Source organism: Episyrphus balteatus, chromosome 1 (genome assembly GCF_945859705.1).
Source record: "Episyrphus balteatus chromosome 1, idEpiBalt1.1, whole genome shotgun sequence".
Taxonomy (NCBI): domain Eukaryota; kingdom Metazoa; phylum Arthropoda; class Insecta; order Diptera; family Syrphidae; genus Episyrphus; species Episyrphus balteatus.
In genome coordinates this window covers 129,659,045-129,673,569 of record NC_079134.1, presented here as the reverse complement: position 1 = coordinate 129,673,569, position 14,525 = coordinate 129,659,045, and the positions used below count along the sequence as shown (strand labels likewise).

General features: G+C 30.9%; 1 protein-coding gene across 1 annotated transcript; it reads right to left on the bottom strand.

Annotated features, from left to right (window-relative positions):
- Positions 1 to 9,328: 9,328 nt before the first annotated feature.
- On the bottom strand, positions 9,329 to 11,415 carry LOC129910764 (piggyBac transposable element-derived protein 4-like). The gene is made up of 2 exons (XM_055988304.1): positions 10,574 to 11,415; positions 9,329 to 10,517 (listed from the first exon to the last, which is right to left on the bottom strand). The coding sequence occupies exons 1-2, from the start codon at positions 11,413 to 11,415 to the stop codon at positions 9,329 to 9,331; spliced, it is 2,031 nt and encodes a 676-aa protein (XP_055844279.1).
- Positions 11,416 to 14,525: the final 3,110 nt, after the last annotated feature.

Sequence of the window (14,525 nt, the reverse complement as noted above, 5' to 3'; positions counted from 1 at the left end):
CGGACAAAATTCATGAGAATATTATTAATTTAAATTTTAAATATTAGAAACAGTTCGTCCTGCTATTTTAACTCAAAGAGGACAGACCTTTCCTTTCACACTCAATCATTTAATCAGCCAATCGGTATACATTCAAATATTTATATATATAACCAGTTTAGTGATATATTTTTATCTACTGAAATGATGAACATTAAAATTGGTCAGGACTCTAGTTTTAGACCACGCACTTTAACCCTTAACCGCTGATGATATATATATTTATATATTTACCCTAGACGTGCGCTATTAAAACATCAACCATATCCCAAAACAGTATCTATCTTTCTATTTAAAAAAATAAACCCACGCATATCATCACTCAAATGTCATTAAGAATCCCAGATAGCAATAACTCACATTAAATGTATCATTGCACCACAAATAGATGGTTGAAAATAGGTCGTTTAAACACAGCTTAGTCTGTAAATTACTTTAGGGAATTGAGCCTCTATATATACAGTGAGTATCCTCCCATTATCCTATTTGGTACGTGTATAGTACAAAAAAAAAAAAATAAAGCTTAAACATGTTTACCACTCAATGTCTATTTTATTCCCATCATCCACATTTAGAAAGCTTAGTAGCATGTCACACTTTGGCAACCCATTATTTTATTATATATTTTATTTTTTATTCTATCCACTGACTGTTCTAGCTGTCACTGTCATTCATAGATAGTAACTGTTCTTTCCCCCTATTAAAACTTGGACGAAGGCCATATCGAAAGAAAAAAATAAGCCCTGTCAAGAAGGCTCTCTTGTATGCAAAGCACTGGTACGTAATCTAGGAGGTTCTGTTGTAATATTTTCGAGAGGAGAACTGTTAAATTGAATAATGGAAATAGGGGGTCATAGGCTACTCGTTGATAAACTTTTTACTTCGTTTTTTGTCATTAGTCAATAGCGAAATAACATTTGGAAAGCTTTCACAAAACATTGCTAATTTCAAAGGACCTTATCGGAAACGGAAAAAGTAAATTTCATAACATCATTTCCAACAAACCCTTCCCGAACTGTTGGCCTTGACGTCTTAAACTGATTTCTTAGCAAGAAAATGTGATTATAAACCCCGGGACGAACACTATACAGAATATCCCTTCTACCCACTTAATGAGCTTTTTTGAGGGTAAATAAACTGCTTAATTTGATTTCTTTGTTTCTTTTACTTTTTTTGGTTCTTCCCAATCTTTCAAATAGGTCTCAATTTTTGTTCGTTTTTCGTTTTTCGTTTTTTTTTTTTTTTGCAATATAAATTCAAAAGGCCTTTATGTGTAGTTATACTGCTCTTTTGTCCTTGAACCCTTGTGGAAGACTGTTGTTATCCTTCGAATTGAAAGTAATTTATTATGATTGCACACATTTCTGTAGGCCAATGTGGTGAATAGGAATATTGTCATTACCCATTCTACTTAGTTTTTTTTTGGGTAAATTCTTTTTTTGTCTTCAGTTTTTTTTTTTTTTTAGTAAAGCTTCTCGTCTTTTGCTAACTTCGATTTTATTACCATTCGGGGCCGCTGATTTCTTTAGAGATTGTTTCTGTATTGTGTTGTGTATATAAAGATATTTTGTTTTTTTTTCTAAGCCAGGGAATTTTTATGAAGGTTCCCAAAGTTTATTACTAGAAAAGAAAGAAGAAAATATTAGTCCCATGGGTGCTGCAAGGCGTGTTTGAAATGTTGTTATTTTGGTTTATAAGCCTGTGGTGCGAAATACTTTCAAATGGTTTCTGTGTTTTTGTTGTTAATGGAGTTAGAATGTAAAATTAAACGAGTATTTTTAGCCTTGAATTTTAGGATTAAGTTAAGTCCAATGGATATACATATATAGAGATTTAAGCTTAGAAAGAAGTACGATTTTGTGGTTTGGTTTTAAATAAAAACATTTTGTTATTGTTTCTAATAAAATTTAATTGAATTTTTGAAGATTTCTAGAAGAAGGTTCATGAAATTTGATTTCGTTATCAAGTTTAATGCATATTTGATTTGATTATAATTTATTTTAATGTTTTAAGTATTTTGATTTCGCACGGAACGACGCACACTGGGGAAATTTGTATGGGAGTGCGGAAAAAATTAAATAAAAACTGAACCACTGAATAGATTTGGATGAAATTTTCAGGGATGACAGTTTTCGTCGTAAGAAATTATTATTATTCATTTCCGCCCACTGCCACGCCCTTTTAAAAAAATTTGTGAGAGTAATAAAGAATTCCGATTCTCAATTTACTTGTACTTATAGCATTTTTTTTTTTTTTTAATTTTTTTGTATTATTGGAATCACCTCATCGATTTTAAATACATTAAATGGAAAAGAATAACTCATAGTAGGTACTGTTGTCGAAGTCCACGTCCACGCAAAATAAAAAACCCAAATTATAGTTAAAAATTATTAAAAAAAAAAAACACTTTTTTCATTTTTTATACAAATTTTTCAAAAGTTTATTCTTTTAAGAGAGCCATTTTTTCCTCAATTAAATGACTCTGATTCTTCTTAATAAACGAAGGGGTCAGATGACCTGTATTTTTCAATAATAATTTCAATTTAAATCTTGAGACATTCCATTAGATTTCTGCTTAGATCTTCGCATGAAATGCTTAAAATTCCCATTATTAATAAAATGTATAATAATAAGACGCATAATCCCTTTTCATTCGTTTTTAATTTGAATAGTTTTCAATATATTATGTGCATACATTTCAGTTACATATAACGAAAATTAATTTTTCTGAGCCAAGTTCAAAAAATCAAATGCAATTTTATTGTAGTAGATTTGTAAAAAAATGTGTTACGAATTAATTTTATTTTCTCTATTTGTCTTTTCGGATAAGAATTTCAAGCTTGCAGCCAAAAAAACAAGATTTTTTACTTTGCAATTTTCTCGAAAACTAGAAGGCATAGAAACATATGAATTTCAGTGTTTGGCAAGGAATTAATTAAGGCAGTGTTCTTCATCATTCAAATTGAATTCAAATCCCCAGCCTTGTCAAAAAAAGTATTGGATATGTTTTTTTTAATTTTTTTTCTTCAAAATTTTGACTTTGAAATCGATTATTTCAAAAACAATTCACTTAAAGAACTTAAAGAATTTAAAAGCTCAAATTAAGCCTAATATTTTGGCTTTTAAAAAAAGTATCATTTATAACTGTAAGTGTTACCATTGATTTTTAATATTTTTTTGTTATTTTAAGTAATTTTTAAGAAAATGATTTTTGCGACCAAATGAATTTTTCAATTGCCAATAAAAAACGCAGTGGCACCTGGTGGCACCCAAATTTGGCCTTCATCGAAAGGCAATTTCATAAGGAAAAAGTTTTTAATAGTCTCTAACTGTAGGCAAGTGTAGCTAAAATAATATATACAAAAATATGAAAAAATCAAGCCATTTTTTTCTCTTTTCTCTAAATAATTATATAAAATAATTAACATCTTTAAAATTAATAATTTCTTCGATTTACAATAGACAAACGATGGCTTCTTTACGGAAAAATAAAAGTGTATGAGTCGGCTCAAGCTAAAAAAATTACACAGCTTTAATTTGAGGGTATTTTCACTTCGTTTTTTATACTTTCAACAACTTGTCCCTTTACAAAGCTCTAAAAAGTAAACTACAAGTCCGATTTTAGTGATTCTTTCTGATTTTGATTCAGATTTTATTCTAGAATTTAGAAATACTATTGAAATATTCTCCGAGGAACTTTAAATTTTGGACTTTTTTCCGCAAAATCCCCAGTGTGCGACGCGTTGCCACAATTTAACTTCCATATCAAACTATAGGTACACTGAGGAAAAAAACGCAGTGTAAAAATGATCAACGTTGATTTAATGTTGAAAAACCTACACGAAACATTTTTAAATTAAAGTTGAAACCGCACGTAAAAAAATGTTTAAATTTTTGTCATTCATAACTGTAAGTGTTGAAGTTGTTTTTTAATATTTTTTTTTTATATTAAGTCTTTTTTTTAGAAAATTTGCCCTCCCTCCTAAACGGGGGGAGATAGAACCCCCCTCCTTTAAAAAACTATCATTGTATTAGACCCCTCTACAAAACACCGATACCAATTCTTGGTTCCTAAGTTATCGTACTTTTCCCTCGAATTTTTCTTTTTTACTTGAGTAAAACTAAAAATACGAAAAAAAGATACTTGAATTAATTTTCAATGAAAAAATTTAATAAGTCCAGTATTTTGAAGTAAATTTAATCTCCTTTTTTTACTTGCTCTATAGGACAAGTATTGGTTTCGTGTCGAAAAAAAAATTGAGGTTTTAATCAAAACCAACATTACGATGATGGAGAATTCCGAAAAAGTGGGTCCCGCAATTCCGTCCGTGCGTCTGTGCGTCCATCTGTACACATTTCCACAGCCTAAACGGGTGGATGGATTTTCTTCAAATTTGGTACAGATGATTTTTATGGAATTCTGAAAGTTGGATTTTTTTGTTTTTTTTTATATCTCGTTTAGAACGTATACCTTCCATACAAAAAAATACGATATTACGAATTTCTCGAAAACGGCTCTAACGATTTTGATTAAACTTTGTATATGTAATATTTAAAGCAGTGGCAATAAAACTGCATTTTTATTTTTTCTCAAAAAAAGTCAAATAAAAAAAAAATTTTTTCATTTAACAAAATTTTGCCCTAAATGTCGGCTCTTCCCCAATATCAATTTTTTTTTTAATTTAGATCCAGCTTTTAAAATCTACAAGTAGACTAACATAAAAGTGTTTTGAACTGCAAGAGCAAGTACGTGCGACCCCAGTCGTGCATTTTATTAAAAAAACAATTGTTTTAAATAATTATTTGGAAAAAAGTGTTAAAATAAAATTGGTATGCCACTTTGTAGAAATCACTAATCAACAAAAAAAAAATTTAAAAAAAATTCGAAAATTTGATTTTTCAAAAAAAAAAAATTCAAAATCCAAAAATTATTTTTTTTTAAATTTTATTTTTGGCTTATAGTAAAATTATATATGTAAATGCTTTTTCACAAAAAGTTTCGTTGAAATCGAATAAGCAGTTTCAGAGATAATCGGATTTGAAAAAAAAAACGGTTCTATGGCAGGTACCGTTAATAATGATTTTCCGGGACCCACTTTTTTGGTATTCTCTATCATCGTAATGTCATAGAAAAATTCTATCTCAACTTTTTTTTTACGAATGCATAACTTGATATATAGTACCTATATCGCAAGTAAAAATTCGTAGTGTAAAATATGGTCAACGTTATTTTAATGTTGAAAAAAAGATACTTCAGTTAATTTTCAATGAAAAAATTTAATAAGCCCAGTATTTTGAAGTAAATTTAATCTCCTTTTTTTTATTAGAGCAATGCATATGTCTATCTCAGCCCAGAAAAAAAAGATACATTCAAAAGAGCAAAAGGAACTCGAAGAAATCGAATTTTTTGATTGTTTTTTTTTTATGTTTGCTTCGACTGTTTTGGTATAGATTTTTTTTGTTTTTTTTTCAATTTTTAAAAAAACATTATTCTATAAAAGGGTCAAATAAGAAAGTTAAAAAAAAAAATTTCACCGCTCTCGATTACAACAGTTTTTATGGACCGTTAACTGTCATTCCGTATGCAAGGCGTCAATCGGAATTGCTGTCTCATTTTAGATTTTGATCAAACTTTGTAGGGATGTTCTCTAGGACTGTAAGGAAGCAAATCCATTATGATTTAATTTTAAGTTGCGTGGTTTCCCCGGTACCCGCATTCGAACTTTTTCAGAAGGTCATTTTTATGTTATTATAGCTTTGCGTCTACTAAAGATATCTTTTTGTTTGAAACGCCATGTTAAAGCTTAAGAGTAGTAATTTTTGAATATATATTAAAAAATTACGTAATAATTATCCCTGAATTAAAAATAATTTTTGAAAAACTGGTAATTTTGCTGATTTTTCATGGTTTTTGACTGGCTCCAGAACCTTGGCTATTATATGTAGGAAGCTTATACTTACCAAATATTAAATATAGATATTTTTCAACAAAATAAATCTAAAATGAACTCGATGGCTGTACTCCTTATGTAAAAATTTTAAGTTCAAAGTATAGAGTATTTTAAAAAAGCTAATTTTTATACTGTAATTTTCTACGATTTGACTTAACGAAGAAATGTGAAACTTACAGTGTGTTAAGCTAAGAGTACGAACTAAATATACTATTAATTTCATGCTTCTATCTTATGTCAAACATAGTGCAATCATAGCCTTAAGTAGGGTTTTTTTTTGGCTTTTTAGCATTTTTGCGAATTTTCAAACAAGCGGTACACTAAGAAGATATGAAAATAACACAATTTTATTTAGAGGACTTAAAGTTAAAAGTTTCAACTTAACACACTCTTAGTTTCATGTTTCTATCTTTAGTCAAATCGTAAAAAATCATAGTATAAAAAAATATTTTTTCAAAAACTCAAAACTTTGAACTTAAAATTTTTGCATAAGGAGTACAGCCATCGAGTTCATTTTAGATTTATTTTGTTGAAAAATATCTATATTTAATATTTGGTAAGTATAAGCTTCCTACATATAATAGCCAAGGTTCTGGAGCCAGTCAAAAACCATGAAAAATCAGCAAAATTACCAGTTTTTCAAAAATTATTTTTAATTCAGGGATAATTATTACGTAATTTTTTAATATATATTCAAAAATTACTACTCTTAAGCTTTAACATGGCGTTTCAAACAAAAAGATATCTTTAGTAGACGCAAAGCTATAATAACATAAAAATGACCTTCTGAAAAAGTTCGAATGCGGGTAGCGGGGAAACCACGCAACTTAAAATTAAATCATTATGGATTTGCTTCCTTACAGTCCTAGAGAACATCCCTACAAAGTTTGATCAAAATCTAAAATGAGACAGCAATTCCGATTGACGCTTGCATACGGAATGACAGTAAACGGTCTATAAAAACTGTTGTAATCGAGAGCGGTGAAATTTTTTTTTTTTAACTTTCTTATTTGACCCTATTATAATGCAGCCCTATACTCGTTTTTCAGATGCATCGACTTTCCCTGGATTCCGAGGTATAAAGCTAATTTGACTCCACTAATAGCAACATATCAACATTTTGCTTATTTGTTTACGAGATATATTTAAAAAAAAACTCGAAAGGGGGCTTTTGCACCCCTATCTTCAATTTACACCCCCTCATTTTTTAGCACTCCAGGGTTTTATCTTCTTTTATAACCCATTGAACTATTCTTGCAATTAAAAAAACGTGAACGTCTTAGTTACTTTCTCTAAGTTATAATCAAAAGCCTAAAATTTGATAAAAGCTATGTTCATTTGTTAAAAAGAAGTTCAAAGTAGCTTTACGTACTAAGCAGTAGATAAATGTTTCCAAAGGAACACAGCTAAAATCAAACCACTTTACAATTAATAAAATTATTGTGTTTCAATATAAACTTGAATATTTTTGTTCTTCAAATCACTTTAAAATTGATAACATGTTTTAAAATTGTATGAATTCTGAAATAATTTTTTTTTTATTTTGTGTTTTAAATCACTTCAAAATTTTAACCTATATTTTAAACTTATGGATTAATTTTTCGCTTTTTTAATTTATTATTTTTATACTACTGAATTTTGTTAAATTTTGTTTAGTTTTCATAAATTATATTACTATTTTCAATGTATTTTTTTTTTATTATGAAATGACAGGCAGACGGCAGAATTGCCACGATTCTTAAGAAAAAAATGTTGAGGCTTAAAGACATTTTGGTACAATCTACAATTCATTATAGGTACTTCTTCGGACAACTTCTATTAATATATGTATTAAAAATTATATTGTTCAATTTTTTTTTTGTAAAACATTTTAAAATCCATGAAGAATATTCTGAAGAAATTCTTCAAATAAAATTGACCTTAATATGTGTTTAAGTCATATGAATTTCAGTTTTTGAGTTATTAGGAAAATTTCAGAATCTCAAAAAATTACTTATTTTTCAAAAATTCAAACGGCAATCGTTTGTCCACCTCGAGAATTGGATAGAAACGAAAAATCATCGTTTGTCCACCCTACGTTTATAAAATATTAAAAAAATAAATTTTGTACCGAAAATTCAAAGTCCCTTAAAAACCCCAAAAATTACCTTTTCCAAAAAATCAAATTTCTGTCGTTTGTCTACCTTACATAAGATTTTTGGTATACGTAAAGAACTCGAGGTGGACAAACGACAGAAATTTAATTTTTTGAAAAAAAAAAAGTAATTTTTGAGGATTTTATGGGACTTTGAATTTTTCAGTACAAATTTTGATTTTTGAATATCTCCTAAACGGTGGATGGACAAACGATGATTTTTGGTATATGTAAAGAAATTGAGATGGACAAACGACAGCAGTTTGAATTTTTGAAAAAAAAAAAAAATTGATTTTTGGAGATTTTAGAGGAATTTCAATTTTTTAGTGCAAAATTTGTTTTTTTTTTAATATCTCTTAAACTTAGGGTGGAAAAAAACGATTGCAGTTGGTTTTATACGTCTGTTTCAAAATTTGGGCGTTTTAGACGATTTTCCATTTTACCTATAAAAAAAAATAATTAGCCCTCAAAATTTTTCGAAGGGTGGACAAACATGGAGAAACGGTGGACAAACGAATTAGACAAGTTTGGTTAAAAAAATTTTGAGGTCGTAGTTCTGGCTTCACGGAGCTGACATCAGGTTAATCGAACGGTATTTATCACAGCTTCGCGTACCAGCCTTCTCTTTGTAGATTGGGAGAAGTTAACTTTCCCCCCATTGATAAGGCATGCGATCACCTCGTTTAAGCTTAGGGATAAGTATTCTGAGTAGATTAAATGTAAATGTAAACTTAGAGACAAGAATCATAAGACATCTTAACCCGATGCTTTGCATCTTTTTCCAAAACTCTGAGGGTATTTCGTCTGTCACAACAGCTTTGCTTTTTTTTAGTCATTTCCCGTCAGTCAGTCATTACCAAATGGAGAGTATTTAAAATTCTAAAATGAACAATTTATCAAACTATTGTCTTGTAAATAACCTTTCTGTCTTCTTCATGTCGCACAAATTTATTTATCTTGATTTAAATACGCCCATTTTTGTTGGGTTCCTTAACCCTAGACCCGTGTACTTAAAAAATTCTAGTTTACGTGTACTTGGGCACTGTGTGCCCACGAAGGTTTTTCCTATGAATTACTTGAAAATAGTGAAATAAAAAAAAATATTTTACAAACACTATTATTTTTTGTGATATTATTTATTTGAAAACAAAATTTAAAAAAGCTTTTAAAGTAATAGGTAATTTACAACCACCACTTTTTGAAATTAATTTGTATTTCTATTTTTTTGGCGCTTTGCTGGTGGACCGGCTGAAGTTGATGGAAGTGAATCTCCGTCAAAATTTTCATCTTCTTCGGTTTCGGTAGTATCAATTGCACTTTTGGTCACAAAACATTTCTCGCACACTCTTATGTAATGCTTACTGCAAGCTGCAACATAGCACAGATCGCAGACCGCCGTAGTTTTGTTGTCCCTTTTTTCTTTCTTGCAGGGATCACAACGTTGCTTTGCTTTGTTTTGTTGGATTGTCGGTAAGGTACTTATAGATGTAATTTCATACCCGATCAAACTCATTGCTGTTTTAACACTTTTTTGAAGAGTTGGCTTAGCTATTCGATTTTTGATATGGTTATCTGCAAGTTCAAAGGCCAATTCTTTCAAAAATTTCTTTCTTTTTTCTGACCTTTTCTTGCTCGAATACCAGTTAGGCTGACAGACATCAAACATTCTATACGCTGCAACTCCTGCACAATCCAAAAGGTTGTAAAAGAGAGTAACAGGCCAACGATTAGTTTTTCGCTTGCAGGTATAAACTGTTGCCAAACGGTCGAATGTATCAACTCCTCCTTTGGTTGAGTTGTAATCCATAATAACTGCAGGTTTTTTTGTGACCTCATCAATTTTATCCTCATGATGAGCAGTGGACAGCATTAGTACATTTTTTTTTGTATTGCTTGCGTAGCTACACAACTGCAAGCATCTCGAATAGCAAAATTTTATTGAAAATTTGTCCCTAGTTTGCTTAAAGATTTTATCCACTGGTGTAAATGGCTTTGGCAATTGTGGCTTATTGGACTTTATAGTACCAATCGTGGTTGTTCTTTTACTCATTAGCTCCAAGGCTAATGGTACCGATGTAAAATAATTATCTGTCGTTATGTTGTAATTCATGCCTAAATATCTCTCAGCTAACCGCATTACCAGCTGGTGAGATATGCCATCGGACCGATTATCGCATGGTTGCTGGCCAACATAAATTTCACCTCGAAGTGGATAACTGTTTACGGCGTCAACTATCCAAAAAATTTTGATGCAATATTTTCCTGGCTTGTTTGGCATAAACATTTTGAACGGGCATCTTCCCCTTGAGCCGTTCAACTGTTCATCTACTGTCAGCTCCTTTGACGGTTGGTAAAACTCAACAAGATTTTGTTGAAACAAATCCCAAACGTACCTAGAAAATTGGTAAAAATTTGTAAGCCTATCAATCAAACATTTTATCTTTTATACCTAAATGCAGCTAATTTGTCAGTTTGAAGACGAAACGCTCTAGTTCTTCCGTCATCGAAACGTATAAAGCGTCGTATTTGTTCAAATCGTTCCAGAGACATAACGGCGTGGTAGAATGGTACACTTGTTGGATGAAAAAGATCCTTCGCTTCCACCCCATAGGCTTTTTCAGCTCCAGCATACAACAAAATTAAAATATATGCATATATTTCCTCTTCAAATGTGTCATACCATCTACGCATTTGCTTTGGGTTGAGAGACAAACGATTCTCTTCGTAAGTTCTCTTTGCCTTTCTGTTTGTCTCCAGCACAATATTTCCAACAATATTTGGAGTAACTAAGGACTTGAAAACCTCAGCCTTTCTCGAAAACAAGTTGGTGCATTTTGGAACATGTCTCATTCGTTCATTTCGATTTCTTATTGTTCTTTGTCTTTCGCTTTCGTCCGGCATTGACCACCAAATGTCATCGAATTTGGCATTTCTTGCAACATACCGCATTCCTCTGTTTGGTGCAATAGGGTCTTCATCTTCCTGTCCATTCCGGCTTCCTTGCTGTTGTCTTTCTGCCTCCTCTTCTTCTTCCATATCTAAACCAGCCTGCGAAACCCGTGTATCCAACAAAGCAGTATCTGGTTCATAGTTTGGATCATCGGCATCTGATAAATCTCCATCGTTATCAGTATCACTATCCTCCTCAGTGTCAATGCGTCGAACTTCCTCCTCTTCTGCATCTAGGAACCTGGAGTAATTCTCATCAAAGAACTCTTGCTCCGCCGCAGTCAAATCCCGGTTGGAAGATGCATTCAGGAGATACAGAACACGATCCATTGTAGCATCCATGATTCTCTATTATTATAGGATCTCATAAATAATAGGCGTAAATTTAAAAAATTTAGGTACTTACTTTAGTAGATAAAAAAATATTTTTCAGAAAAAAAGCACTTGATCACAGAGAAATCGCACTAAAATCACTTGTTTACGCAAACAAATTTCAACCGGTGTAAAATCAAAAAAAAAATTACTGTATTACCTAGCAAAACAGTAAAAATTCTCTAATACGAAAGCTTTGTAAATAGAATCTCTCTATTTCTATATTTTTTTTTTTTTCTAAATTTTGTAATGCTTTTCCTGAAAGAAAGTGACCATTCTTCAGAATAATATTATTTTCATCCATGCACCAATCTCTTCAATTTTGTATTTATTTTTGAAAGTGTGACTAGAGGACTTTGACTGTAAAAATCGATTGCTGAAGTGATTGCTACGGTGAAAAATGTAAAAACAGTCGATGTCCCGGAACAAGTAAAAGAAATAAATTGTCCCTTATTCGAAATTTTTCAAATGGCTCCCAGTTTTTCTTTCTAACAATGATTCCCAAACCTACACTTATTATATATCCTCAATTTGGCTAAAATGTCATATGATTTTTCAGTTTTTGGGTAGAAACAAAAAAGGCTAAGAGGTATTCGACTGTAAATCAAATTCATATCAAAATACCGTTGAAGATCAGCAAATAAATCAATACAAGACCATGATTTCCATACAAAAAAACTCTGGGCACTGAGTGCCCAAGTACGCAGTTTTGACATATTTTTCTTTAATTCTTATTGTGTCACCAATACTCACTCAAACTATTAAAAAGTAAATTTTTGTAGACCTAAACATACTAAACTAACTATGTGTAAATCTATTTGGAATAGAAAAGTGTAAGAAATACTTTCCAATTGGATTTGAAAAATGAATTGGGCACTGAGTGCCCAGTACACGGGTCTAGGGTTAATATCTACGCCATAATATCTTGTCAGTCATACTTGATGGAAGGTCATAATCTAATGTTCTCATATCAGTACAAAATATAAAATCATCTGCCGATAAAGAAAAAAGATATTATAAAACCCCTTTTGGGTCATGATGACATGACGTATATAATTTATCAGTTGATAATGTTTAATCATCACTTAGGTATCGTGATTTTTTGAGAAACAAAGAATCCTTGATAATATAAAAAAGAAAATCAAGGCAAACAACATGATTGAGGGCTTCCATATAAAGATCTTCTCTAAATAGCCTTGAAGGCGTATACACGCTTAATCGACTTAAATGATTTGTCTAACGATTCTCATTGATTAATTCATTAAATGAAGTTTTTTTTTAGCACATAGAAAACGTTTTTTCCCCGTCACGCACATACAAACAACATTAATGTCCTTTTTTTCTGAAACAAAAACAAATAAAAATAAAATATATCGTCTGTTAATCATAAATGTGTATAATTTCACCTATCAGCACTGTCAAATGTGTAACAATTCTGTGATGGTTTATGTCACTTTTCCTATTATTATCGTCATTATAATAAATTATTAGCTTTTTTTTAAAACGAATATGATTCTGCTGCGACTGTTCTCGCAGGAATTTTAACCCAAATCAGGACACAACACAGAATAATGTCGGATTGTGTCCTGCCACAAACAACTAAAATCCTTGTCTCGCTTTTGGGTAGTAAATTGTTTGTCCTCGAAAAACACAATGAAGGATTGTTTCTATGTTGACATTAACGAACGACAAGCTTTAGGCGGCCTTGAGCTTGTATGGATATCATATTTTATTCTTATTCCCCAGTCACAACGAAACGGAAAGAAAACAAAAAAAAAAAAAATATACCAACTTCCAGTAAATTGGTTTTGACAAAAATGTCCCAACACTTTCGCGTAATTTTTTTGTTTTGTTTTATTTTTTCACAAAATATTTTATGAAAAAGAAAAGCTAGAGGTAGGGAATGGTTCTCTGGTCCTTATCGATTTCCGTGGAGAGACATTATATTTTATTTTTCTGAAATCAGAGGAAACGAATGAGAGACATTTTGGCGTTGGGCCGGGTCGAGTGGCTGCGATGCCGATGGAAGAAATGTCCTTTAAATATAGAAAGAGGCTCGAGTGCTTCAACGACAATTTGGCGGCGTTAAGGGTAGTGGCAGTGGCGGCTAAAGTTTTGGCTCGTTATTTAATTATTATGTTTTTTTTTTTTTCTTCTCTCGCAGTTTCATTTTTTATTTCTTGGTCATTTAAATAAATTGTTGGAAAAGTGATTTGTAGCATAAGCTTATTAAGGGACTTTTGGCGCCCAATGACATTTACAAAAAAAAAAAGGATAATAATGGTGCAGAAGTGGTAATTGGATAATTAATAATTGGGAGAAAGATTTTGGGCAAACAAAGGAATGTGAATTATGTGTTGACAGAACAACAATGGTTTCTGGAGATAATAGGCTCGTTTTTTTTTTTTTTTTTTTTTTCAAAGGAAAAATTATGTGTAACACTAGTTGACAGGTTGACTCAATTAGGGTGGATAATAGTGAATAAATTATACGGTTAAGATACTATAGCCGTGTTTTATTGCTAACTCAGTATTTAGCTCAGTAAAATTTTGCACGTTAAACAACAACAAATGATTGCTTATTTGTTTTATTTGTTGGTTTACACAAACATTTTTTTTCTAATTTTATACATTTTTGACCCTTCAACAATAAGGGTTATTTATAAATAAATAAAAGTAACCAATTGTTGTTGTTTACAACATAAAATGTTTAGGAACTCAGTAAAATACTGCGTACCTACCAATAACACACGGCTTATGAAACCCTGATTTAGAAATATGTCATGGTTAGAAAAGTAATAGAATTATAGAAGTTCCAGAATTTTAAGGAACGGTGTTCAATTAAAGATCTTTATTTGAAGAACTTTTATGATTTCACAAAATATGCTAGTAAGCGAATTTCATTCTATCTAAAGTATTCCTATTTCTCTGGGTATTTTGACGTTTCATTACCTAAAGTCAAATTAATTTTGTTAATGCAATGTGGGGAAAACTTACATATTATGTCAAAAGTTGTTAAGAATTTTAATAAGGCTTCAATTTTTTTTTAAGTTGGGGGAGCGCAATCTTTCCAAACTATAT